The sequence below is a fragment of the Canis lupus genome, chromosome 6 (genome assembly GCF_011100685.1).
Source record: "Canis lupus familiaris isolate Mischka breed German Shepherd chromosome 6, alternate assembly UU_Cfam_GSD_1.0, whole genome shotgun sequence".
NCBI lineage: Eukaryota > Metazoa > Chordata > Mammalia > Carnivora > Canidae > Canis > Canis lupus.
The window spans coordinates 25,130,461-25,152,664 of NC_049227.1; the positions used below are offsets into that span (position 1 = coordinate 25,130,461).

The 22,204-nt window shown below is 42.9% G+C and overlaps 2 protein-coding genes and 1 long non-coding RNA gene across 7 annotated transcripts in view; 1 reads left to right on the forward strand and 2 right to left on the reverse strand.

Annotated features, from left to right (window-relative positions):
• Positions 1 to 4,064, reverse strand: part of LOC479822 (acyl-coenzyme A synthetase ACSM2A, mitochondrial) — a 28,946-nt gene extending 24,882 nt beyond the window's left edge. The window contains exons 1-2 of one of the 5 annotated variants that reach the window (XM_038540196.1): positions 3,914 to 4,064; positions 2,427 to 2,611 (exon numbers count right to left, since the gene is read on the reverse strand). In XM_038540196.1, coding sequence (XP_038396124.1) covers positions 2,427 to 2,603 — 177 coding nt within the window. In that variant the 5' untranslated portion in view covers positions 2,604 to 2,611; positions 3,914 to 4,064. Of the gene's footprint in view, positions 1 to 2,426; positions 2,612 to 3,582; positions 3,868 to 3,913 lie in introns of those variants that run through there. The other 4 variants (XM_038540197.1, XM_038540194.1, XM_038540193.1 and 1 more) reach the window with 4 other exon arrangements.
• Positions 1,545 to 13,048, forward strand: LOC119872188. Its single transcript, XR_005360864.1, has 2 exons — positions 1,545 to 1,728; positions 12,844 to 13,048. It is a non-coding gene; the product is annotated as an uncharacterized LOC119872188 (long non-coding RNA).
• Positions 13,049 to 15,287: 2,239 nt separating this feature from the next.
• The window catches only part of ACSM5 (acyl-CoA synthetase medium chain family member 5), a 36,074-nt gene continuing 29,157 nt past the window's right edge, over positions 15,288 to 22,204 (reverse strand). The window contains 4 exon segments of the mRNA XM_038540204.1: positions 15,288 to 15,714; positions 16,135 to 16,254; positions 18,090 to 18,189; positions 18,275 to 18,402. Coding sequence (XP_038396132.1) covers positions 15,604 to 15,714; positions 16,135 to 16,254; positions 18,090 to 18,189; positions 18,275 to 18,402 — 459 coding nt within the window. The 3' untranslated portion in view covers positions 15,288 to 15,603.

The following is a 22,204-nucleotide window of genomic DNA, read 5'->3' on the forward strand; positions in this document are numbered from 1 at the left end:
CTCATTTCTCTCTTTTCCCCTTTATTCCTCTTTGAATAGTAACTGTGAATGTGAATGGACTAAATGATCCCATCAAAAGATGCAGGGTTTCAAACTGGATAAAAAAGAAAGATCCATCTATTTGCTGTCTACAAGAGACTCATTTTAGATCAAGGACATCTCCATCCTGAAAATGAAAGGTTGGAGAACCATTTACCACTCAAATGGTCCTCAAAAGAGTATTATACTGAGTGAAATAAATCAATCAGAGAAGGACAAACATTATATGGTCTCATTCATTTGGGGGAATATAAAAAATAGTGAAAGGGAATAAAGGGGAAAGGAGAAAAGAACAGTGGGAAATATCAGAAAGGGAGACAGAACATGAGAGACTCCTAACTCTGGGAAATGAACAAGAGGTGGGTGAAAGGGAGGAGGGCAGGGGGTGGGGGTGACCTGGTGATGGGCACTGAGGGGGGCACTTGGCAGGATGAGCACTGGGTGTTATGCTATATGTTGGCAAATTGAACTCCAATAAAAATTTTTAAAAAGAACAAATGGTCCTCAAAAGAAAGCTGGGGTAGCCATCCTCATATCAGATAAATTAACATTTATGCCAAAGACTATGGTAATTTTTGTGGTAATATTTGCAAATGACATATCAGATAAAGGGCTAGTTTCCAAGATCTATAAAGAACTTATTAAACTTATTAAACTTATTAAACTCAACACCCAAGAAACAAACAATCCAATCATGAAATGGGCAAAAGACATGAACAGAAATCTCACAGAGGAAGACATAGACATGGCCAACAAGCACATGATAAAATGCTCTGCATCACTTGTCATCAGGGAAATACAAATCCAAACCACAATGAGATACCACCTCACACCAGTGAAAATGGGGAAAATTAACAAGGCAAGAAACCACAAATGTTGGAGAGGATGTGGAGAAAGGGGAACCCTCTTGCACTGTTGGTGGGAATGTGAACTGGTGCAGCCACTCTGGAAAACTGTGTGGAGGTTCCTCAAAGAGTTAAAAATAGATCTGCCCTACCACGCAGCAATTGCCCTGCTGGGGATTTACCCCAAAGATACAGATGCAGTGAAAAACTGAGACACCAGCACCCCAATGTTTATAGCAGCAATGTCCACAATAGCCAAACTGTGGAGGGAGCCTCGGTGTCCATCGAAAGATGAATGGATAAAGAAGATGTGGTCTATATATACAATGGAATATTACTCAGCCATTAGAAACAAGGAATACCCACCATTTGCTTCAACATGGATGGAACTGGAATGTATTTTGCTGAGTGAAGTAAGTCAATCGGAGAAGGATAATCATTATACGGTTTCACTCATACAGAGAACATAAAAAATAGTGAAAGGGATTATAGGGGAAGGAGAGAAAATGAGTGGGAAAAGTCAGAGAGGGCAACAAAATGTGAGATACTCTTAAATCTGGGAAATGACCACGGCGTAGGGGTCGGGTAGGTGGGTGGGGGGATGGGTTGACTGGGTGTCGGGCACTGAGGGGGGCATATGATGGGATGAGCATTGGTTGTTATATATTGGCAAATTGAACTCCAATAAAAATATACATAAACAAATGAAAAGGAAAAAAAATGTTGACTTATTACTACTAATTTTTTCAGCGTTCCCTGCACCATGGGCCATCTTCCTCTAGAGGTCCAGCATTTGTGATCTGCACATCAAGGCTATGTCATGGGACCTCAAGCCAACATCATGGTATGACTTCCTTTGAGTGCCATGTTCCACCTCTTCCCTTATACTAGCCAGGAATTCATCTTCCATGCTCCAGAAAGGTGCACAGAATGTCAGGTGAAGGCAGTAGCAGGATTGGCAATGAATGGGGTGGAATTCTAGAAGTCCAGGGAGGGAAAGGAAACAAAAATTTCCACATTGCTTTGTTTCTCTGATATCTCGTGATGGAGCCCTTTGAACAATCTCTGCCTATTGGCCACCCTGCTTACACACCCCTAATGACAAGAACCCATACTTTTCTGAGAAGACTGACTCAACCTTTGGTCAGTGCTGATTTTGTCTTACTAAACTCAAATCTACTTTCTCTATGATGACAGCCCCCTTCTCCTGTTTTACCCTGGGAGGTTACAACAGATCATGTATGTACTGGCAAACTGTGTGTTGGCTGTCCGGGGCAGGGTGGGGATGTGTTCCAGATTGATCTACTCAGGCCAAGGTGGGGACGTGTTCCAGATTGATCTACCTGGTACCAGCCCCCGGGAGCTCTTTTCTGCCAACCCCATACTCTCTTGCTCCTACTTATGCTGCCTTCATGTAAAATGGACAAATTATTCATAGCTCATCATAGTACTTGACATATAAGTACTCAATGAATATTTATGGAATGGGTAGATGAATCAATGAACTTTGTTCAGTTTTGTGCCCTTTTTCTACCCCATTACCTTCTCCATGCTAGCCCAGTGATCGATCATATCACTAGCAAAGTTAAACTTGGGAGGGACCTCCTGGTGACCCCACTGCAGGGATGCCAGTTGCTTGGTATGGAGGCGGACAGTACGACTAGAGATCTGGGTCCTCCATAGGATACAGAGCCCCTGGAGTTTCCGCAGCCAATACATGGTCACACCTGTGAAGCAAAAAGGTCACAGTGGTGAATCTTTCTGGTATAGACTGCTCTAGGTCAGCTGCTTAATGAGATTCATCACAACCTTACAGGCTTCTTCCAGAAAAGATTTTGTGTTGATTATGAGTAAATTGGCACTCAGCATTCAGTTCTGTTTCCCTCTGGTGTGCCATTCTCCAAAAGCACAATGCCCAGTCCAAATCCTGCCTCTTTAACCCATCTGATAATTCTATAAACACCTAATTTCATGCAATAAATACCTCTGTGTTTAAAATAGTGTGGTGTGGTGGAATGAATTTTTTCCCCAACAATTGCCTGTTCCCTACAGTAGGATTTCATGTCCCCATTCATTTTTATATGACTTGCACAGTGCATGCTGGGAAAGAGATTGTATCTACCTCTCATTGACTTTGGCTTATTCATGGGATGTGCTTTGGTCAATGAGATGTGAGTAGATGAGACTGTGCAGCTGGTCAGGAACTCTTGCATTTCTGTTTTCTATTATAAGAATAGCATATCCCAGTAGCATATCTGGATGATAGCGCATGTAGAGCTGAACTGAAACCTAACAGCCACAGCTAACACACAAGCCCATGCAAAATAATATGTATGAGTATAAGCTCCTGGATGTTTTTTACTACAGTAAATACTAATACAGGTAGCATCTATTTCCTTCAACTGAATCTTGACTGAGATAGCTCCTTTTTTCCAGGCATACCTCAAAGCAATAAAAAAACTTTATTAATAGTGTAAAAGATCTGTTATTTATTCTACTTATTAACAATAAGCAATTCTCTATGATCCATTAGTCTCTCAGGTAGTGATCTAAACCACCAATGGCTGGATCCATCCTTCATTGTCTAGGCAGCAGGAGCCAGAATGTTCAGGTCTCTGAACATTTGTGTCTCCTCTCCTATTTTCTACACAAACATGTAAAGATATTCTACCAGCTCCTAGGTGGGCATATTTGTTACCTTTGTACCTTCTGGTTCCTCTCTCTTTCCATGGGTGTCTCTTGCTCATTCTTCTGGCCTCACCTCCTCAGGCAGGCTTCCTTCCCTGACTACTATACAATTCTCACCCCCTTTGACTGTCCTTCTCCCAGCCACTCCAGTCCTTCTCTTTGCTATGCTAAAGATACTTTTCCTTTGCCCAGTGCTGCATCCTCACTAAGACTTGACCCTTTCAAGGTCCCTAGGGTTGCAGATTGCTTTTTCCTGGAGATTTTTACTCTCCTCCCTAGCCCTGACATCTAGAGATCATTTAGTGACCCATTAGGTCACCATTACTGACAATGGTGCTCACCTGCAAAGTCCTTTGGGCAGTTTCTCCATGGATTTCTTGGTCCACCCTCCTCCTGAGCAGATAGCTCCTGGAATCCCCGGAATCCCCGCAGTCTTCATGGAGAGCACAGCTAATCATTAACTATGGATAACCCAAGACTTAGTTGGGGTGATGGCAGTCCTCCTGCTGTGCTTATGCAATGCACAACCCCAGAGCTTGGGGATCAGCAGGGACAGTTCTTTTAATCCAGGGGACAAAGAGCAGATTTATGCCCAGGACTGACAGCAAGTTCTAGCTCCAACCAGGAAGAGAGAAACAGAGTTCCCATAGGCTTGATGTACTTTCTTTCACCTCCTTTCTTCACTTTCTCTTTTGATGATTCTGACGCATCTCCTATGTCCACACTCACTCCATACAAGCTCTCACTCGATATGGTAGCTTGAACCCCAACTTCCTTGCTGATGACCCTCACACATGTCTCCAGCCTGGATCTCTCTGTTGCAACCCAATCTGCTTGACTTCTTCTCTTGGATATCTATCATGCATGTCAAACATACTTTGCCCAGATATTAAGAGAACTTAATATTCTCTGTCTCTGCAAATTATCCCACTCAACCTGCTGTCCTGTCCAACTCAATTAGTATTAGCTCTTCTGTAGCTCTGTTTGAGTCATTGGGTCAGAAAAACAAAGACCTTCCCAGGTCATTGAGGGGATAAGATGAAAACCCTGAGTGGAACAATACTTCCTTAAAGTCACACAGCAAGTCAATCTCAGACTCAGGCCTAGAACACTAACTTCCCAGTAGAATGGATCTCACCTGCCCACGCTGCTGACTGGCAGTGGATCCTCAGACCCCAAGATAAGAGCTGAAAAGCAGGGATGCCTGGGTGGCTCAGCAGTTGAGCACCTGCCTTCAGCCCAGGGAGTGATCCTGGAGTCCTGGGATCGAGTTCCGCATTGGGATCCTTGTGGGGAGCCTGCTTCTCTCTCTGCCTCTCTCTCTGTGTGTGTCTCTCATGAATAAATAAATACAAATCTTAAAGAAAAAAAGCTGAAAAGCAGAGGGCTCTCAGCTTCTGAGACAAGCTGTTTTCCAGAAATACTCACCAAAGAGAAAAATTTTGCAGTTGAATAAGGGATTTTTGACATTACAGGTCACCACAGATCCTATGTCCTCCCAGATGGAAAAAGTGCCCCAATGCATAGAGATTGCCTGTCTGCTCTCACTCTAGCTATTCCTCACCCCAAAGGTCCACTCTTCAAGAGTTAGTCTGTTGGGATGCTGACCAGCCATGGTTAATACACTAAAAGTGCCCTCATGACCAGCAGGGATTGGGGCTCCCTAAATGCAGAGGTCTCTGTTGGAGACATGAACTTTGGAAATGGAGATTCACAAGCCAGGGACAAAATAAGCGTGCCAGTTACTTGTCAATGAAGGCATGGTGACAGAGACCCACATCAGAAGACTTTTGAGGAAGCCAGAGGGCTTACAGACTGTAGAAGCCAGGATCCAAGGTGGGAGTCTGGGGAGACACACTTAGACAGAATACTAGAAGCAATTTGGTTCCTTTTTATGCTTTTCTCTGGGCAACCTAGAAACAGTATGGCTTGAAAAACCTGCTTATGTTGAGCAGCAGTCCTGTCCTGGGAAGAATTCCTCACCTACCCTGGGAAAATTCATAGGCTTCTACCAACCACCTAGCCCCTCTGTCCCTGAAGGTATCTGTCCTTTCTTAAATATCCCTGAAATAAGTAGTGCTAAATACCTCAGAATCACACAGTCATAAGTCTCTTGATTCTCTGCCAAGAAGTTCTCCCTAGTGTCTGCCCTAAATGCCTCTTGCTGTTGCTATTCTGTGCCCTCTTGTCACCTACCTACAATGGGGCTTCAGAGTACCGGGAACAGGAAATCACCTGGACAACTCTCTCCCTTCTGTCCAGTGATTTCTTTTATCTTGATCACTTTGCCACAGAGGGGAGGGAAAACAGGACCCCAGCACATAGAAGCCTAAATCCTGCAGAATTAGGTAACGAGTTGCTGTCCCTTTCTAAGACTCTGTTAAAGGACTTTAAGAAATAGTTGTATCTACTTGGGAAAGGGAGATGATATTTTCTGAAGGAATTTGGTGGCATGAAATAAGAAGTTACCTCCTGGTGGGTTCCTAGGAATCTCAGGCTCTCTCCTGGTCTATGAGGAGTCCCAGAGGATCAGCTATTCTTCCTGTTGTGTTCTTTATTGGGTGCCTAGTTGAGACATCCAAGCTGTTTACCTCTGCCTCATTTACTTCCCTGTCCTGGGGAGGGGCTACTGATTTTACCCCATCCCATCCATTTTTGCACAGCGCTAGTCTCCTTGCCTTACATATCTCTCTTCTGATGTCTGGATTTGTGCTTTCTCCTGCACCAGTAACCCCCTCTTCCCTGTTTAAAGACCCTCGGGTTCTTTAGCTCCAGTGTTTAGCTACCTCTTTATCCATTATACAGTACAGCTATATAGAAGCTATAGAAGTTCGTGAGGACCAATAACCCAAAGTCTATTTGGATTTGAATTTGGCTTCCTCTGGTACTGAGCTGTGTGCTTTTAAAGTTGTTACTCCTGTCCCAAATCTCAGTCTTCTAATTTGAAAATGGGGGATGGTCCTAGGAGACCATTTAGACATGTGAGGATTAAACTTGATAGTAGGCATCAAGCTGTTTAGGATACTTCCCGTAGGAGGCACTAGAAACTGCTCGTCTCAGCTGCTTCTGGAGAGAGGAAGTAGTTGGACTTTGAAACAGATCAAAGTGGGCTTTTCTATTAAGTCACTCCAATTAAATTTTTATTTATGAAAGAGGACTTCAACCACTTACCTCTACTTTAACCTCCAACTGTACCTTCTAATGTCTAAATTCTTCGTTCCAGCTTACTTTTTAACTCAGGCAAAAGACCTTGTGGGCAAAGTATCCCCTGACTCAACTGAAGCTACTCCCTCAAGCACTAAGGACTGCCCTGGTTTAGCAGGACCCACAGGACTGACTCCAAGGCAATGATCCACCTGACCTTTACCTCCCCCTTGCCCAAACCCACCGACCTTTGGCCCACATTTTCCATATTTAAGCCTGGAAATATTTTCCACTTTGGAGATGGCCTTTAAGATGATAGTCTGCTGTCTTCCTGGTGTTGGCCTCACTGAAATAAATTCTTTCACATTCACCACCATTCCTCTCTCTGCCTTTGGAATGTGTCAGCAGTGAGTGGCCAAACACCAGTGGTCTGTTTGAGACCCTTGGGGCCATGAGCTCTTGTACCCCTTAATCTCAGCTACATTTACTTATTCAAAAAGAAATTAAAAGTTTTTTCTTAAAAAAATGCATTCTCATATAGTAAAACATTCAGCAAATTATAGCAAGACGAGAATGGGAGACTTGGAAAATAGGCTCTGGACTCCACACACCTGGGATTCACTGACCATTCCTATTGAAAGAGGAGTGTGGTTCTGGAATTGTAATTAGGATCCCACAGGTGGAAGGAAGCTCAAGAAAAAGTAATTTATCCTCTTAGAAATAGGGGCTAAAGAACCAACAGACCTGGTTGGTTTAGAAGTTCTGGAGCCAAGTACTACCCTTAGATAAGCCATGGAATATCATCTCCCCTGGAAATAGCTGGTTTTGCCAATTAGTCAACAGACACTTATTGACTGCTGCTTTCAGCTGGACACAAAGGTGACTGAAACAGATCTCTCCCAGTTTAGAGGTGAGATAGCTACTAACACAGAAGACGATTATGTTCATTTTAGATGCTGCTAAGGTTAGGTCACAGGTGAAATCATGTCAAACCTCTTCTCAGTACTCACCAACGAATTCCAGTTTCATGCCCAAGTGTTCACCACATTATCCAAGTTCCTGCATGGTCTTCACACAGGCTCCTGTCCTCTCTGGCTTGATGTTCTGTCCATTTACCGTGCCCTCCCAGACCCACTGGCACACCCTGCCTCAGTATTATTGCACCTGCTGTTTCTCCTCAGACCACTCTCTCCCAGGTATCTATAGATAACCCTCTCTCCTCCTTCAAATCTTTGCCAAAGATTTTTCTCACCTTCTCAGCGAAGCTAACCTTCACCACCTACTTCAAATGGCAATCTGTCTCTGAAGTGGTTCTCCCTCCCCCACCCTTATGCAGTATTACTTTTTCTGGAATACTCATCACTTTTTAACATATTATAAAATTTACTTATTCATTATTTCTTGCCTCTGTCTCCTCCCATTAGAATATAAAATGCACGAGGAAGGAGATCTTTGCCTGTTTTGGAAGTGATTTAGCTCGAGAACTTAGAACTGTTTCTAGCATACAGTAGGTACTCAGGAAGCATTACAGTGAATGAGTAATGGCTACAAAGAAAAACATAGACTGCAGGTGTATGAAAAAAAAAACCCACACCCTGAGTGAGTCTGGGCTGCAGAAGAGGAGCCATGTCTAAGCTGGATTTAAGTTTGGACTAAACATTTTAATGCCTGAAAACGAGGCATGAGAAGGAATAAAGAGATAAGGGATCTGTCCAAGGGTATACAGTCCTTTAGGTGAAGAAGAGAGAGAGTGGACATAGTGGTCTGAATATCAGTGGCTTGTAGGAAAAAAACAGAAAGCTATTGTCAACTATAGGCCATGAATCCCAGCCTACTCAGCATCTCCATTATTTCTGCCACCAAATGGTTAAGTAGGGTAAACTGGGATCCCCAAAAAGATCCCTAAAATGGATGGCAGGGAAAGATTTGCAAGTGACTTAAAAGCTGAGCCTTAGTACCATTGAGACCTCAGGCCCACAAGGCAAAGTGGGTGAACAAAGGAAACACTTCCTTACCCTACACACAAAAATAAAATTAATTAAGACCTAAATGTGAAACCTGAAGCCATAAAAATCCTAGAAGAGGAAACAGGTAGTAACCTCTTTGATATCAGCTGTTGCAACTTTTTCTACATATATCACTGAAGGCAAGGGAAACAAAATCAAAAGTAACCTATTGGGATTACATCAAAATAAAAAGCTTCTGGACAGCAAAGGAAAAAATCAACGAAACTAAAAAAGAACCTACTGAATGGGAGAAGATATTTGCGAATGACATGCCAAAAAAGGGTTATTATAAAAAATATATAAAGGACTTTTAAAAATCAATACCTAAAATCAAATAATCCAATTGAAAATAGGCAGAAGACATGAGCAGATGTTTCTCCAAAGAAGACACCTAGTGGCCAACAGACACATGAAAAGATGCTCATCATCACTTACCATCAGGGAAAGACAAATCAAAACTACAATGAGATATCCCTCACACCTGTCAGAATGGCTAAAATCAACAACACAAGAAACAGCAGGTGTTGGCAAGGATGTGGAGAAAAAGGAAGCGGAACCCTCCTGCACTGTTGGTGGGAAAGCAAATTGGTGCAGCCACCACTATGGAAAACAGTATGAAGTTTCCTCAAAAAATTAAAAATAGGGGGCAGCTCCGGTGGTGCAGTGGTTTAGTGCCACCTGCAGCCGGGGCTGTGATCCTGGAGACCCGGGATCGAGTCCCACGTCGGGCTCCCTGCATAGAGCCTCCTTCTTCCCCTGCCTGTGTCTCTGACTCTCTCTCAGTCTCTGAATAAATAAATAAAATCTTTTAAAAGAAATAAAAAATAGGACTACCTTAGGAACAAACAGTTGCACTACTGGGTATTACCTAAAGAATAAAACAACACTAATTCAAAGGGATACATGCACCCCTATGTTTATAGCTTCATTATTTACAATAGCCAAGATGTGGAAGCAGCCCTAGTGTCCACAGCTAGATGAATGGATAAAGAAGATGTGGTGTGTGTGTGTGTGTGTGTGTGTGTGTGTATTACTCTTTTATATATACATACATATAAAAAGGATGAATTTTGCCATTTGCAATGACATAGATAGAGCCAGATGAAATGGTAAGTGAAATAAGTCAATCAGAGAAAGACCAATACCACATGATTTCACTTAGATGTGGAATTTAAGAAACAAGCCAAAGAAGTAAAGGAAAAAAGAGAGGGGTGGGAGAGAGAGAAACTGAGAAACACATTCTTTTTTATATGTATATTTTTATTTTTTTAGTTTATTTTTTTGTAATAATAAATTTATTTTTTATTGGTGTTCAATTTGCCAACATACAGAATAACACCCAGTGCTCATCCCGTCACGTGCCCCCCTCAGTGCCTGCCACCCAGTCACCCCCACCTCCCGCCCTCCTCCCCGTCCACCACCCCTAGTTCATTTCCCAGAGTTAGGAGTCTTCCATGTTCTGTCTCCCTTTCTGATGTTTCCTACCCATTTCTTCTCCCTTCCCCTCTATTCCCTTTCACTATTATTTATATTCCCCAAATAAATGAGACCATATAATGTTTGTCCTTCTCCGATTGACTTATTTCACTCAGCATAATACCCTCCGGTTCCATCCACGTCGAAGCAAATGGTGGGTATTTGTCATTTCTAATGGCTGAGTAATATTCCATTGTATACATAAACCACATCTTCCTTATCCATTCATCTTTTGATGGACACCGAGGCTCCCTCCACAGTTTGGCTATTGTGGACATTGCTTCTATAAACATTGGGGTGCTGGTGTCTCAGTTTTTCACTGCATCTGTATCTTTGGGGTAAATCGCCGGCAGGGCAATTGCTGCGTGGTAGGGCACGTCTATCTTTAACTCTTTGAGGAACCTCCACAGAGTTTTCCAGAGTGGCTGTACCTGTTCACATTCCCACCAACAGTGCAAGAAGGTTCCCTTTTCTCCGCATCCTCTCCAACACTTGTGGTTTCCTGCCTTGTAAATTTTCCCCTTTCTCACTGGTGTGAGGTGGTATCTCATTGTGGTTTGGATTTGTATTTCCCTGATGGCAAGTGATGCAGAGCATTTTCTCATGTGCTTGTTGGCCATGTCTATGTCTTCCTCTGTGAGATTTCTGTTCATGTCTTTTGCGCGTTTCATGATTGGATTGTTTGTTTCTTTGCTGTTGAGTTTAATAAGTTCTTTATAGATCTTGGAAACTAGCCCTTTATCTGATACGTCATTTGCAAATATCTTCTCCCATTCTGTAGGTTGTCTTTTAGCTTTGTTGACTGTATCCTTTGCTGTGCAAAAGCTTCTTATCTTGATGAAGTCCCAATAGTTCACTTTTGCTTTTGTTTCTTTCGCCTTCGTGGAAGTATCTTGCAAGTTACTGTGGACCGAGTTCAAAAAGGGTGTTGCCTGTGTTCTCCTCTAGGATTTTGATGGAATCTTGTCTCACATTTAAATTGGAATTCGATTTGCCAACATATAGTATAACACCCAGTGCTTACCCCGTCAAGGGCCCCCCTCCGTGCCCAAAACCCAGGCACCCCATCCCCCCGCCCATCTCCCCTTCCACACTACCCCTTGTTCATTTCCCAGAGTTGGGAGTCTGTCATGTTTTGTCACCCTCTCTGATTTTTCCCACTCATTTTTCTCTCCTTTCCCCTATAATCCCTTTCACTATTTGAAAAACACATTCCTAACTACAGAGAACAAACTGATGGTTGCCAGATGGGAGGTGGGGGTGGGGTGGGGATGAGTGAAGCTGGTGATGGGCATTAAGGAGTGCACTTGTGGTGATGAACACCGGGTGTCATATGCAAGTGTTGAATCACTATATTGTACACCTAAAATGAATACAACACTAAAAAGGAAAAGGAATGGGGTAAAGAGTGTGAGAAGGAGGAAGAGGTGGGAATCTGAAGAAGATGGGCAGGGGTCTTGGAGAGGGATGGAGACCCAGGGAGGGACTGCTAGGCAAAATGTCCCCAGCTTCAGTCTTTCCATCTGTTAAATGGAGATTCTAATGCTTTCTTTTCAGGATTTGAGTGAAAAATTGATTGGATCCATTTTTCCCCAAAATGAGTTTTGCAAGGTGATTTTCATTGGACAGCATTCTCGTTCATGGTTCTTTTGGTGTGCATTAGGAAAAAAATGAACAGAACTCCAGACTCATCCTCTAATGCATATATATATATTGCTTAGGGTGAAGATGCTTTCTTTTAAAAGTGAGTTGATTTATAGCACAGATAGTATGTGGGAAGTGAGTGAAAGTGCAGAATAACGGAGTCAGAGGATCTAGGCAGAGCATGTAGCACAATGCCGGGTGTGGAATACAGTGTCAATAACGGGAAGGTAGCAGTTCTTGTCACTGCTAAGATTACTGATGACTTCTAGGGCTGGGGCTGCTGGTGGGGAAGTGTGGGGTGGTGGCACCTGGCTCCTGATGGTGCAGCTGGGATTTCTGTCTTTTTCCTTTCCGAGGTGAGCTGGGCTGAAGCAACGGTGGGAGAGCTGGCTGGGGTGAGGGTGTGTCAAATGCATCAGCAGGGTGAAAGGAGGAGTGGGAAGCGGGTAGGAAGAGGCTGTGGGGGGGGTGAATGGGTGGGCCTTCCATGCCCCCACCCCCACCCTTCATCATCCTTGGCTTATGCCAACTGAAGACTGTACGGAGGCCACTGGGTGGGAAGCTCTTGATTACAGCTGGGAAAGAACAGACTGGGTCAGCCCAGGGGCTTAGAGGAGGAGAGTCTGGGGTCCATCTTCCCTGCATCTGAGTCTGAGTCTGAGAGAAAGCAGCAATGTAACCACAGTGACACAGTGATGTCAGGAGCCACTTCTCCTGGGGTGGCATTTCCATCCAAGCCCCTGGCTTTCAATGTCCTGACATTTTAGGGGGCTCATTAGGAATTCCAGCAGTGTCTGATGCACGACTCCAAACCCCAGCCCAAGAGCACTAATGAACTGGCAAAGTCAGACCTGTTGGGTCTGGGGTGAATCACCAAAGCCCTCTGAATTCCCACCTTTAACATAAAGCAAATTTACCCAGCCTAGGAATGCCAAAAAAACTAAAGACTTAGAGAACAAGTAAATCACTTTGATAAGTTTTTGTTTTTGTTTTCATTTAAGGGCTATTGAAACTTCAAGAGGATCATTTCTTTGCCATAAACCTTCAGTGGCTCCCTTGTACTCTTTGAAGGCTAAAATTCTGAAACCCAGCTGTCCTGAACTGCAAATTGCTTAACCTCCTCATTCTCCCTATAAAATGAGAATGTTATCAGTACTTGTTCAATAAGAGAGTTGAGAATTAAATATTTAGAACTGTACCTGGACATAACTGGTGATGAGTGTGAGCTGTTCTTAGAAACTCCCCCTCAGGGCCTATGCACACACTATATCCTTTGTTCAGAATGTTGGGCCCCAATCTCTTTACTTAGTTTACTTCCACTTTTCTTTCAATTCCAGTTCACCAGGTACTTCCTTGTGGAAGGCTGTCCTGGTACCCTGAGCCTCCCACAGTCTTGATCATTCCCCCCATCTGTTTTCACTAAACTCTTCCTTCATGGCATTTATCATAATTGTGCATTGTCTTACTCTTTGACAAATAACATCAACCGCCCCACTCAACTTTAACTCCACAAGAGTAGTGTCATGGGCTGAATCATGTCCTTCCAAATTCATATGCTGAAGTCCTAATCCCTAGTACTGCAAAATATGGTTGTATTTGGAGATGGGGCCTTTAAAGAGGTGATTAAGTTACAAGGAGTTCATCGGGCTCTCATCCAGTCTGACTGGTGTTTTTATAAGATGAGATCAGGAATCAGGACACAGACACATATAGAAGGAAGACCATGTGAGGACACAGGAGAAGACCACCACCTACAAACCTAGGAGAAAAGCCTCAGAGTTAAACTAACCCCACTGACACCTCAATCTTGGACTTCCAGCCCCCAGAACCGAGGAAATAAATTTCTGTTGGTAAAGCCACCCAGTCTGTGGTACTTTGTCATGGCAGCACAAACAGACTAATACAGGTACTGACTGGGTTGGCTTTTGCTTATCATTGTATTCCCAGAGCTTGGCACTAAGTAGGTGCTCAATAAATACTGATTGGTGGGTGAATGGAGGTCCTGGAGTTGGGTGAGCAGCACTGAAGATGATGGTGAGTTTCCATCTGCTTCATCACCACGTGGCTGGTCTCAGAGGCCCAGAGTCACCTCTTCCTGTTTCTGCTCCTGGGGTGTAACTTCAGGTCCTAGTGTCTTTCGGGCACAACATAATACACTAATTTTTGAGGAATGATGTGTTGGAGGCAGAATGTGGTTTGGGGAGATTGTTTCTTTAAAATAATTTTTTCATTACAGTAGTTATACATGCTCACTGTGGAGGCTTGGAAAATAGAGAAATGTAGAAGAAAGGAGAAAATAAGCTTTTAACATATTGCTTTTAACAACTGTATTTCCTTTCAGGCTTTTCCCCATAGTTTTCCCTTTACCTTTCAAAGTTGTGGTTCTCCACTACACATATATTATTTTAACATATTGCTTTTAACATCTGTATTTCCTTTCAGGCTTTTCCCCATAGTTTTCCCTTTACCTTTCAAAGTTGTGGTTCTCCACTACACATATATTATTTTTATTTTGATTTAAAATGAATTTAGCTCAAGTTTGCCCCAAGACATATATATATTTTTTAAAGATTTTATTTATTTGTTTATGAGAGACACAGAGAGAGGTGGGGGGGGAGGCAGAGACACAGGCAGAGGGAGAAGCAGGCTCCATGCACAGAACCCGACGTGGGACTCAATCCCGGGTCTCCAGGATCACACTCTGGGTTGAAGGCAGCGCTAAACTGCTGAGCCACCCAGGGTGCCCCAAGACATATTTTTAAATGTCACATAATATGTTACTAAGTTAATTTACTACAATTTAGTTAATCACTGTCTTTGGACATTGGTCCCCCCTGCCTTTTTTTACACTTTTAAATAATGCTCCAGTAAATATCCTTGAATTCTTTTTTTTTTTTTTGTAGTGATTGGCAAAGATGGAATTTCTTTTTTTTTTAATTTATTTTTTATTGGTGTTCAATTTACTAACATACAGAATAACCCCCAGTGCCCGTCACCCATTCACTCCCACCCCCCGCCCTCCTCCCCTTCTACCACCCCTAGTTCGTTTCCCAGAGTTAGCAGTCTTTACGTTCTGTCTCCCTTTCTGATATTTCCCACACATTTCTTCTCTCTTCCCTTATATTCCCTTTCACTATTATTTATATTCCCCAAATGAATGAGAACATATAATGTTTGTCCTTCTCCGACTGACTTACTTCACTCAGCATAATACCCTCCAGTTCCATCCACGTTAAAGCAAATGGTGGGTATTTGTCATTTCTAATAGCTGAGTAATATTCCATTGTATACATAAACCACATCTTCTTTATCCATTCAAAAGATGGAATTTCTGAGCTAAAACGTAGAACCAATTTTTCATGGCCCTGGATATAATTACCAAATGGCTTTATCAAAAGGGTCAAGAGGTTACACCCCCACTGGCAGTGAATAAGAACACAGTGAATGAAATCATGTACTGACTTTATGGTGACCTGACCTTCAGGATGCCAGCTGGAGTAAGACCAGTGCAGTGGGCAGTTGCTGAAGATGCCTTCAGACAGGGGAGGGGGAAGTCAAGCCATGAAACATATGCTAGACTGGCAAGGACTGTGCACTCTGGGTTAGTGACATTCTTCTGCTCTCTTCCGGGGTCCTCCAATGATTCTGGAGATGCCCATTTGGAACTGAAAGCCTTTTGATGTCTGAAGGGTTGAAAGGATGATGCACCAAACAAGGACTAACCAGTGATCCGACCAGTTCCTCTTAGAAGCTTCAGAGGCTTATGGGGCTTTTTGGGGGGTGCCTCTCATCTCTCCCCACTCTTGTCTTCTCAATATATTCCTTTGGATCTTTCCAGAAGTTGTCTTGGGCAGTTCTGAAACAAAGGCCATCTAGTGACCATAAAACAAAAACATTTTGAAATCTCATTTCCTAGAAACACGTTTAACTTGAAAGTTATTACCCTCTACCACTTTATTGGAAAGCTTCCCAGATTTATAGTTTTCTCTAAATGGCAATGACCAAAACGGATAGAGCCTGGGGCACATGACCTTGGCCTATGTGATCCAGCACCACCCTGCCCCCCTCCAATCTGGTTTACATCAATTCTTAGAGTAGGAACAAAATGTGGTTTGGGGCAGGGCCAGTGAGGAAACGGAGAAAAGGCTGAAGGAGTAGCTCGGTTATTTGTGCCTTCATCCACCCCCCTCCCCCGGCACCATGTGCTTGGCTCTGAGTGAGAGCCCATGTAGTGTGTGCTCAGGTGATTTCTCAGTTCATCAAGTCCTAGAAGCCCTTCCTGGGGTGCTCACCTTCCTGGGGTATTTGTATGGAGCTGTCTCCCTTTTCACGTGCTCCTGGAGCTCCTGAGTTAGTTTCTTAGGATCTTGAGAGGAGTAAGCTGGAGAAAGGACTATAAATGCCTTTACAACCTACCAAAAGAAAACAAAAAACCCTCAAAACTTCTATAACAATATTTTTCTCCTTAACCTAGCCTTGTGAATAAGTGCTCACATTTGCCAGCCAAGCATGAAAGTCCTACCAGTGCCTTGGGCTCAGCCAGCAAAATGGGCAACACCAGATTTTTTCCTATTGCCTCCATTCCAGGACCAACTATTGGATGCACTGGCTTTTGTGGAATGATCCTAGGATCCTACCTATTTCCCAAACTGTTCCTCTTTCCTGAAATAACAGGGTGAGCAGCCAATGAGCTTCTCTTCTGACGCAAAAACTTTGGAGAAAGGATCCTCATAAATTCCTCAGGGTCCATTACTTCTAGTCTTTCTAGCCAGAAAGATAGCTGGCAGAGGCTTGGATAGGCAGGATTGGGAATAATGCAGACCACTTCCAAGGGGTGGTGAGTCTTTCTGAGTCTGCATTTGCAACCAGCAAACATTTTGCTCACCTCTTCCGTGCCAGATGTCCCAAGGGACATTCTGAACCTTGGTTGTTTCTGCCTTAGCCTTTCTTTGCAGGCTGCCTCCCACCAAGGAGGAGGAGTCTTGAACTCAGGCACAACAGAACATGGTTTCTGACAGGAATGGAAGAGTCCAAAGGCCAATAGGTTGCTTACTCACCCAAGCATATAGCTCTCTCAACAACATCCTGTTAGGTAGGGGTTCACCATCCTTGCATGCTTCCCAAAGGTGGGCATCTCACTACATTTCATGTTCAGACAGATCTGGTTATTATGAAAGGCTCTCTCTGTTAAAGCTACTAAACATTTATTGAGTACTTTCTATGTGCCAGGCTCTATTCTGAGTACTATACGCAGATTAACAGCACACACAGCCATCTGTCACAGCCCTAGCTAATTTGTCATATACAAAACTAGGTATTGTTTTCCAGGTATGATTTCTTTAGCACATACATGGGGCTCCCACCTCTCTTATTCTAAATCATTGGCCTCAAAGTTTAATGGGCATCAGAAACACTTAGACAAGGGCTTCTGGTCAAAATGAAGAAGGCTTGGTCTGCATCCTCAATCACTCTGATTCAGCAAGGCTAACCTGAGGTCTAGAAATATGTATTTTAAACAAGAATCCCAGTGATGCAGCCACCAGTAGTCCAGGGTCCAGACCTTGAGAACCACTCCACTGGCCCTTGTGCTTCTGAGAACACAGCTTGATGCTTTACTAACTTTCATAAGTTAACTACACTATACTGTAGGATTATGTTGGATTTATAGCCAGTGAAAAGCACATAGGTCTCCCTATGAGCTTAATTTTTCTGATTCTATCTATTCCTCTGGGACCCATGGGAAGGAATTTGCATTTCTCATGAGAAAGCTCAGCTTATTAAATCCAGCCCATCTTTCTGATATATCAGGGTCACTTTGGATACTTATCCTGTCATCCCTTAAGTTGGATATTCCTCCCAGTTTAGAACCATCAGCAGCCATGTCTGGTGTGCTTGCTATATATTCATCTGCAAATGGGAAAGGACTCTTTATTGGCCAGGATGGATAACAGAGCCTGCACCCACTGCCAAGATCTTCTGTCCAACAGTCCATCTCTTTTGGACTCAGTTCTGTGTCCACTTGACATGAAAGTGTTGGTATCTCCTCATTGTATTCCTCTCCAGAGTATGTCTCTAAAGACATGAGGGTAATGCTTAACCAAAAGGAATGTGTGCCTCATGGTGGTATTTCAGACTTTGTAGTACCTGGGTGGAGTGAAATATGGGATAATCTGGGTCTTTCAGCTTACTCTGCTTGGTGCTAACAGGTACAGAACCAGGAGGCAATGTTCTGGGCTGGACTAGTTACCTCCCCTCTGATGGGGTCTGGGCTGCTGACCACAGCAGCTTCCAGGACAGCAGGGTGTTCAGCAAGGGCATTTTCCACTTCAACAGGCCCAATCCGGTAGCTGGAAGAGAAAAACAAACTCTTCCAAGTGACCTCCCCTCCCCCAGGAGGCTTCAAAGGGAGAAGGACAGAGTAGACAACTTGACCTTGAAGAATTGATCACATCGTCATTTCTTCCTGTGAACCAAAAGTAGCCATCTTTGTCCTTGTGGGCTTGGTCTCCTGTGATGTAAAAGTCCCCTCGTTCTGTTGCCTTTGTCTTCTCAGGATTGTCCTGGAAGATAAAGTAAGCCCATGAAAGGCCATCCTGGCACATCAACTCAAGAAAGCTATGGTCTTCAAAGGCCCATACAGGAGGCTGGGGACCCCTAATTGGAAGTCCAGGAGTTCTCAAAGACCATCTGGGCCAGACTTTCTCACTGGACAAAGAGCTGTAAAGCTGTGCATTTTCTCTCTTTTAAATGGAAGGAAATGCCAGGGAATGATTAAGGACAGCCACTCACAACCATCCCTTGGAAGGGTCCAAGGAAGCATAGTTAATGTAGGAGAGTGGACAAAGGCCATTGGCTCTGTTTTTTTTTTTTAGGATAAAAGAGCACACTGATACTCTGTGTGCTCAGGAATCACTGAAGGTAGAAAGTGAGCAGTTGGCCAAAAGGCAAGGGTAGAAGAAAGGGGAAAAATGAATCAAACTCTGATTCTCGCTTTCCTTCCACGTGATTGTTGAGAACTCTGAAGCAAACAAGTGGTGAATACAATTTGGAGAGGACTTGGGGGAGAATATGTAACGAATTTTCTCAACCTATAATAGCATCTGATTCAGCTGTAGAAATTGACAATGAAAGTGATAATTCTTCTGGTAGCAGCTTATTTAAGACTCAGTGTGTCCCTTACTCACCAAAACAGGGGCAAAGAAACCCTATTAGAAAGTTTGTTCATTCATCTGGAGATGTTGAAGCAAGGGATTCATCTAGTGACTCCTCTTTTGAACCAAGACCACTGACTTTAAAAGCTATTTTTGAAAGATTAAAAAAAAAAAAGAAAGAAAGAAAGAAACGTAAAAAGAGGAAATATAAGCCAAAAGGAAGACTAAGGGGAAGACCAAAAGGAAGAAAAACCACTAGATGCTCCCAAATAAATAAGAAACAAGTTAGGGATCCCTGGGTGGTGCAGCGGTTTAGCGCCTGCCTTTGGCCCAGGGCGCGATCCTGGAGTCTCGGGATCAAATCCCACATCGGGCTCCTGGTGCATGGAGCCTGCTTCTCCCTCTGCCTATGTCTCTGCCTCTCTCTCTCTCTCTCTCTGTGTGTGACTATCATACATAAATAAAAATTTAAAAAAAAAGAAACAAGTTAAAGACAAAGGATCTGGGTTCCCATTTTTAGAATCTGAGAATGTAAAAAAGCCATTACCATGGAGAAAGATTTTAACCTTTGAGCAAGCAGTGGCATGAGGATTTTTCAACTACCTTGAAAAATTGAAGTATTAATACTATCTCAAGGAATCCTTGAAACAAATGAATGTTGGTGAAGATTTAGAAGGGGAAGATTTTGACAGTCGTAGATACAAATACTTGGATGATGATGGATCTCTCTCTCCTATCGAAGAGTCAGAAACAGTGGAAGAGGCTGTAACAACTTTAACATGATGATGGATGTGATATCAAATTGGTGGACAATAATTATTTCATAGTAAGTTCTGAAATACCAAAGAAAATGAATCTGTATTTAGGACAAGAGGAATATCCTGAAGAAGCTGCTTCATCTAAAAAGAGAGCATCAAAATCCAAAAACATGGGACAGAGGATAGAATGGTCCGAAAAGGAAGATAGGAATATGAATATTAAGGCTTTTTCACTTGAAAACAGTGTCTGGACTTAAAGGATGTTTGAGAACCAGGGAGATCATTTATCTAATTAGACCCTAAATGGGGCTCTAAAGAAATTGGACCTCAAAGATTACAGGACAGTGACAGCTATGGATTGAACAAAAGTTTGTTTTAAAAGTGCTATTTTTAAGATCATCACTCTGGCTTTGGTGGAACTATGGTGATTGGCGGCAGACGGAATCACATGTCAAATATCTTAAATAAAAATTTATTAACCTTGTCAAAAATCTTAAATAAAAATTTATTAACTTTAAAAAAAATTCTGTTTCTCAAAGCTTTCAAGAAGCTGCTACTCAACAAGAAGCAAATTACTGCACTGTGCAACTATCTCGGTGCATCTCAAAACCATTATGCTGAGTAAATGAAACCAGATGGGGAGTTAAGATGGCGGATAATTCGAGGAACCCTAAGCTTGTCTCATCCCTTCAATACAGCTAGTTATTAAATCATTCTGAACACCTGAGACATCAATATGAGCTCTGAGAGAACAAAAGCTGCAAGTCTACAAGTAGAAAAGTGACTACCTTTTGGAAGGTAGGAGGTGCAGAGACATGAATTTGGAGAGATATAGCTGCGGATAAAGCATTAGGGAGAGAGCCCGGGGGGTGGAGACTACAGCAAAGTATTATAAACAGCAGAGCACAGAATTGGAACTTTTAGAGGTCTGCTACCATAGGTATGTGCCTGGCTTAAAGGTGCTCAGGTGGTGAAACAGGTAAGAACCTAAGTGTGACACCATGGTCTCAGGATCCCCTGGGCCACAAAAGAATGGATGGTACCTAAATGCTGCATTGTTCCCAGGCATAGGAGGGTGGGAGGTAGTTGAGAACAGCCAGTCTAGGTGCTGGCTTTCTGCTCTTTTTTGCCATAAATTGTGAATCATTCCTAGGTCCAGTGACTGCTTTCCTGGGACAGGTCTGGCAAAGAGCAGAAGCTAGGGAGAACCCTCCCAACAACCTATGCCCCCAAACCTGGGAAGAACAGCACATTCTGACCACAAATTTTAGGACTTCCTAAAATTTGGAGTTTTGAAATTCAGTTGTGTGCCTGAGATAAAAATCTCAGACACAGGCAGGGTGAATACAGGGTTGTGATGGAAACTGGGGACAGAAGAATGATTGACTGCTCTTCTGTGAGGGCTTACTGAAGAGTGGGTGGCATGAACTTTCAACTGCGGGAGTTGGGGGGCTGCCATATTCACCTCCTGCCCCACCACCATCAGCACTGAAAGCCTTCAGGGAGCAGAACAGTACCACCTTAGTGGAGGCTGGAGCAGCTTACACCAAGCCCTGCCAACTGAGACCCATTTCCACTAAGCCAATTTCACCAATTCACCTGAGAATTAGTGCAACAGGCCCTTCCCCCAGAAAACCAGTACAAACAACTCACTCACACCGTCTACTGACATAGAGGGCTGCAAAGCTTCAGCTCTAGGGGAAAATAGCATCTAGCCTCCTTGGTACTTTTATTCTTTATTTTTATTTTTGTCATTTATTTTCTTATTTTTCTCAATTCTTTAAAAAATTTATTAATTAAAAATTTTTTAGATATATTTTAAATTTTTTGGTGTACTTTCACTGTATTTTCTTTTTTAAAGATTTTATTTGTTTATTGATGAGAGACACACAGAGAGAGGCAAAGACACAGGCAGAGGGAGAAGCAGACTCCCTGTGGGGAGCCTGATGTGGGAATGGATCTCAGAACCCCAACATCACAACCTGAGCCAAAGGCAGATGCTCAACCACTGAGCCACCCAGGAGGCTATTTTTATTTTTATTTTTTCTGTTTTTGGGATCTAGATCCTTTTAATAAGCAGATTAAGATGCATCCAGGATCTAGTTTTTGTTTTGTTTTGTTGCTGTTGTTTTGTTTTTTTTCTTTCTTTTCTTTTCTGGACAAAATGATGAGATGGAGAAATTTCCCCCAAAAGAAAGAGTAGGAAGTAGAATTCATGGCCAGGGATTTAATCCATACAGAAATAAGTAAGATGTCTGAACTAGAATTTAAAACAATTAAAAGGGTACTAGCTGGGTATGAAAAAAGCATGCGAGACACTAGAGAATCTCTTACTGCAGAGACAAAAAAATTAAAATCTAGTCAGGCCAAAATTTTGAATGTTATAATTGAGATGCACTTCCAGATGGAGGCCATCAAAATGTGGATGGATGAATCAGAGGAGTGAATCAGTG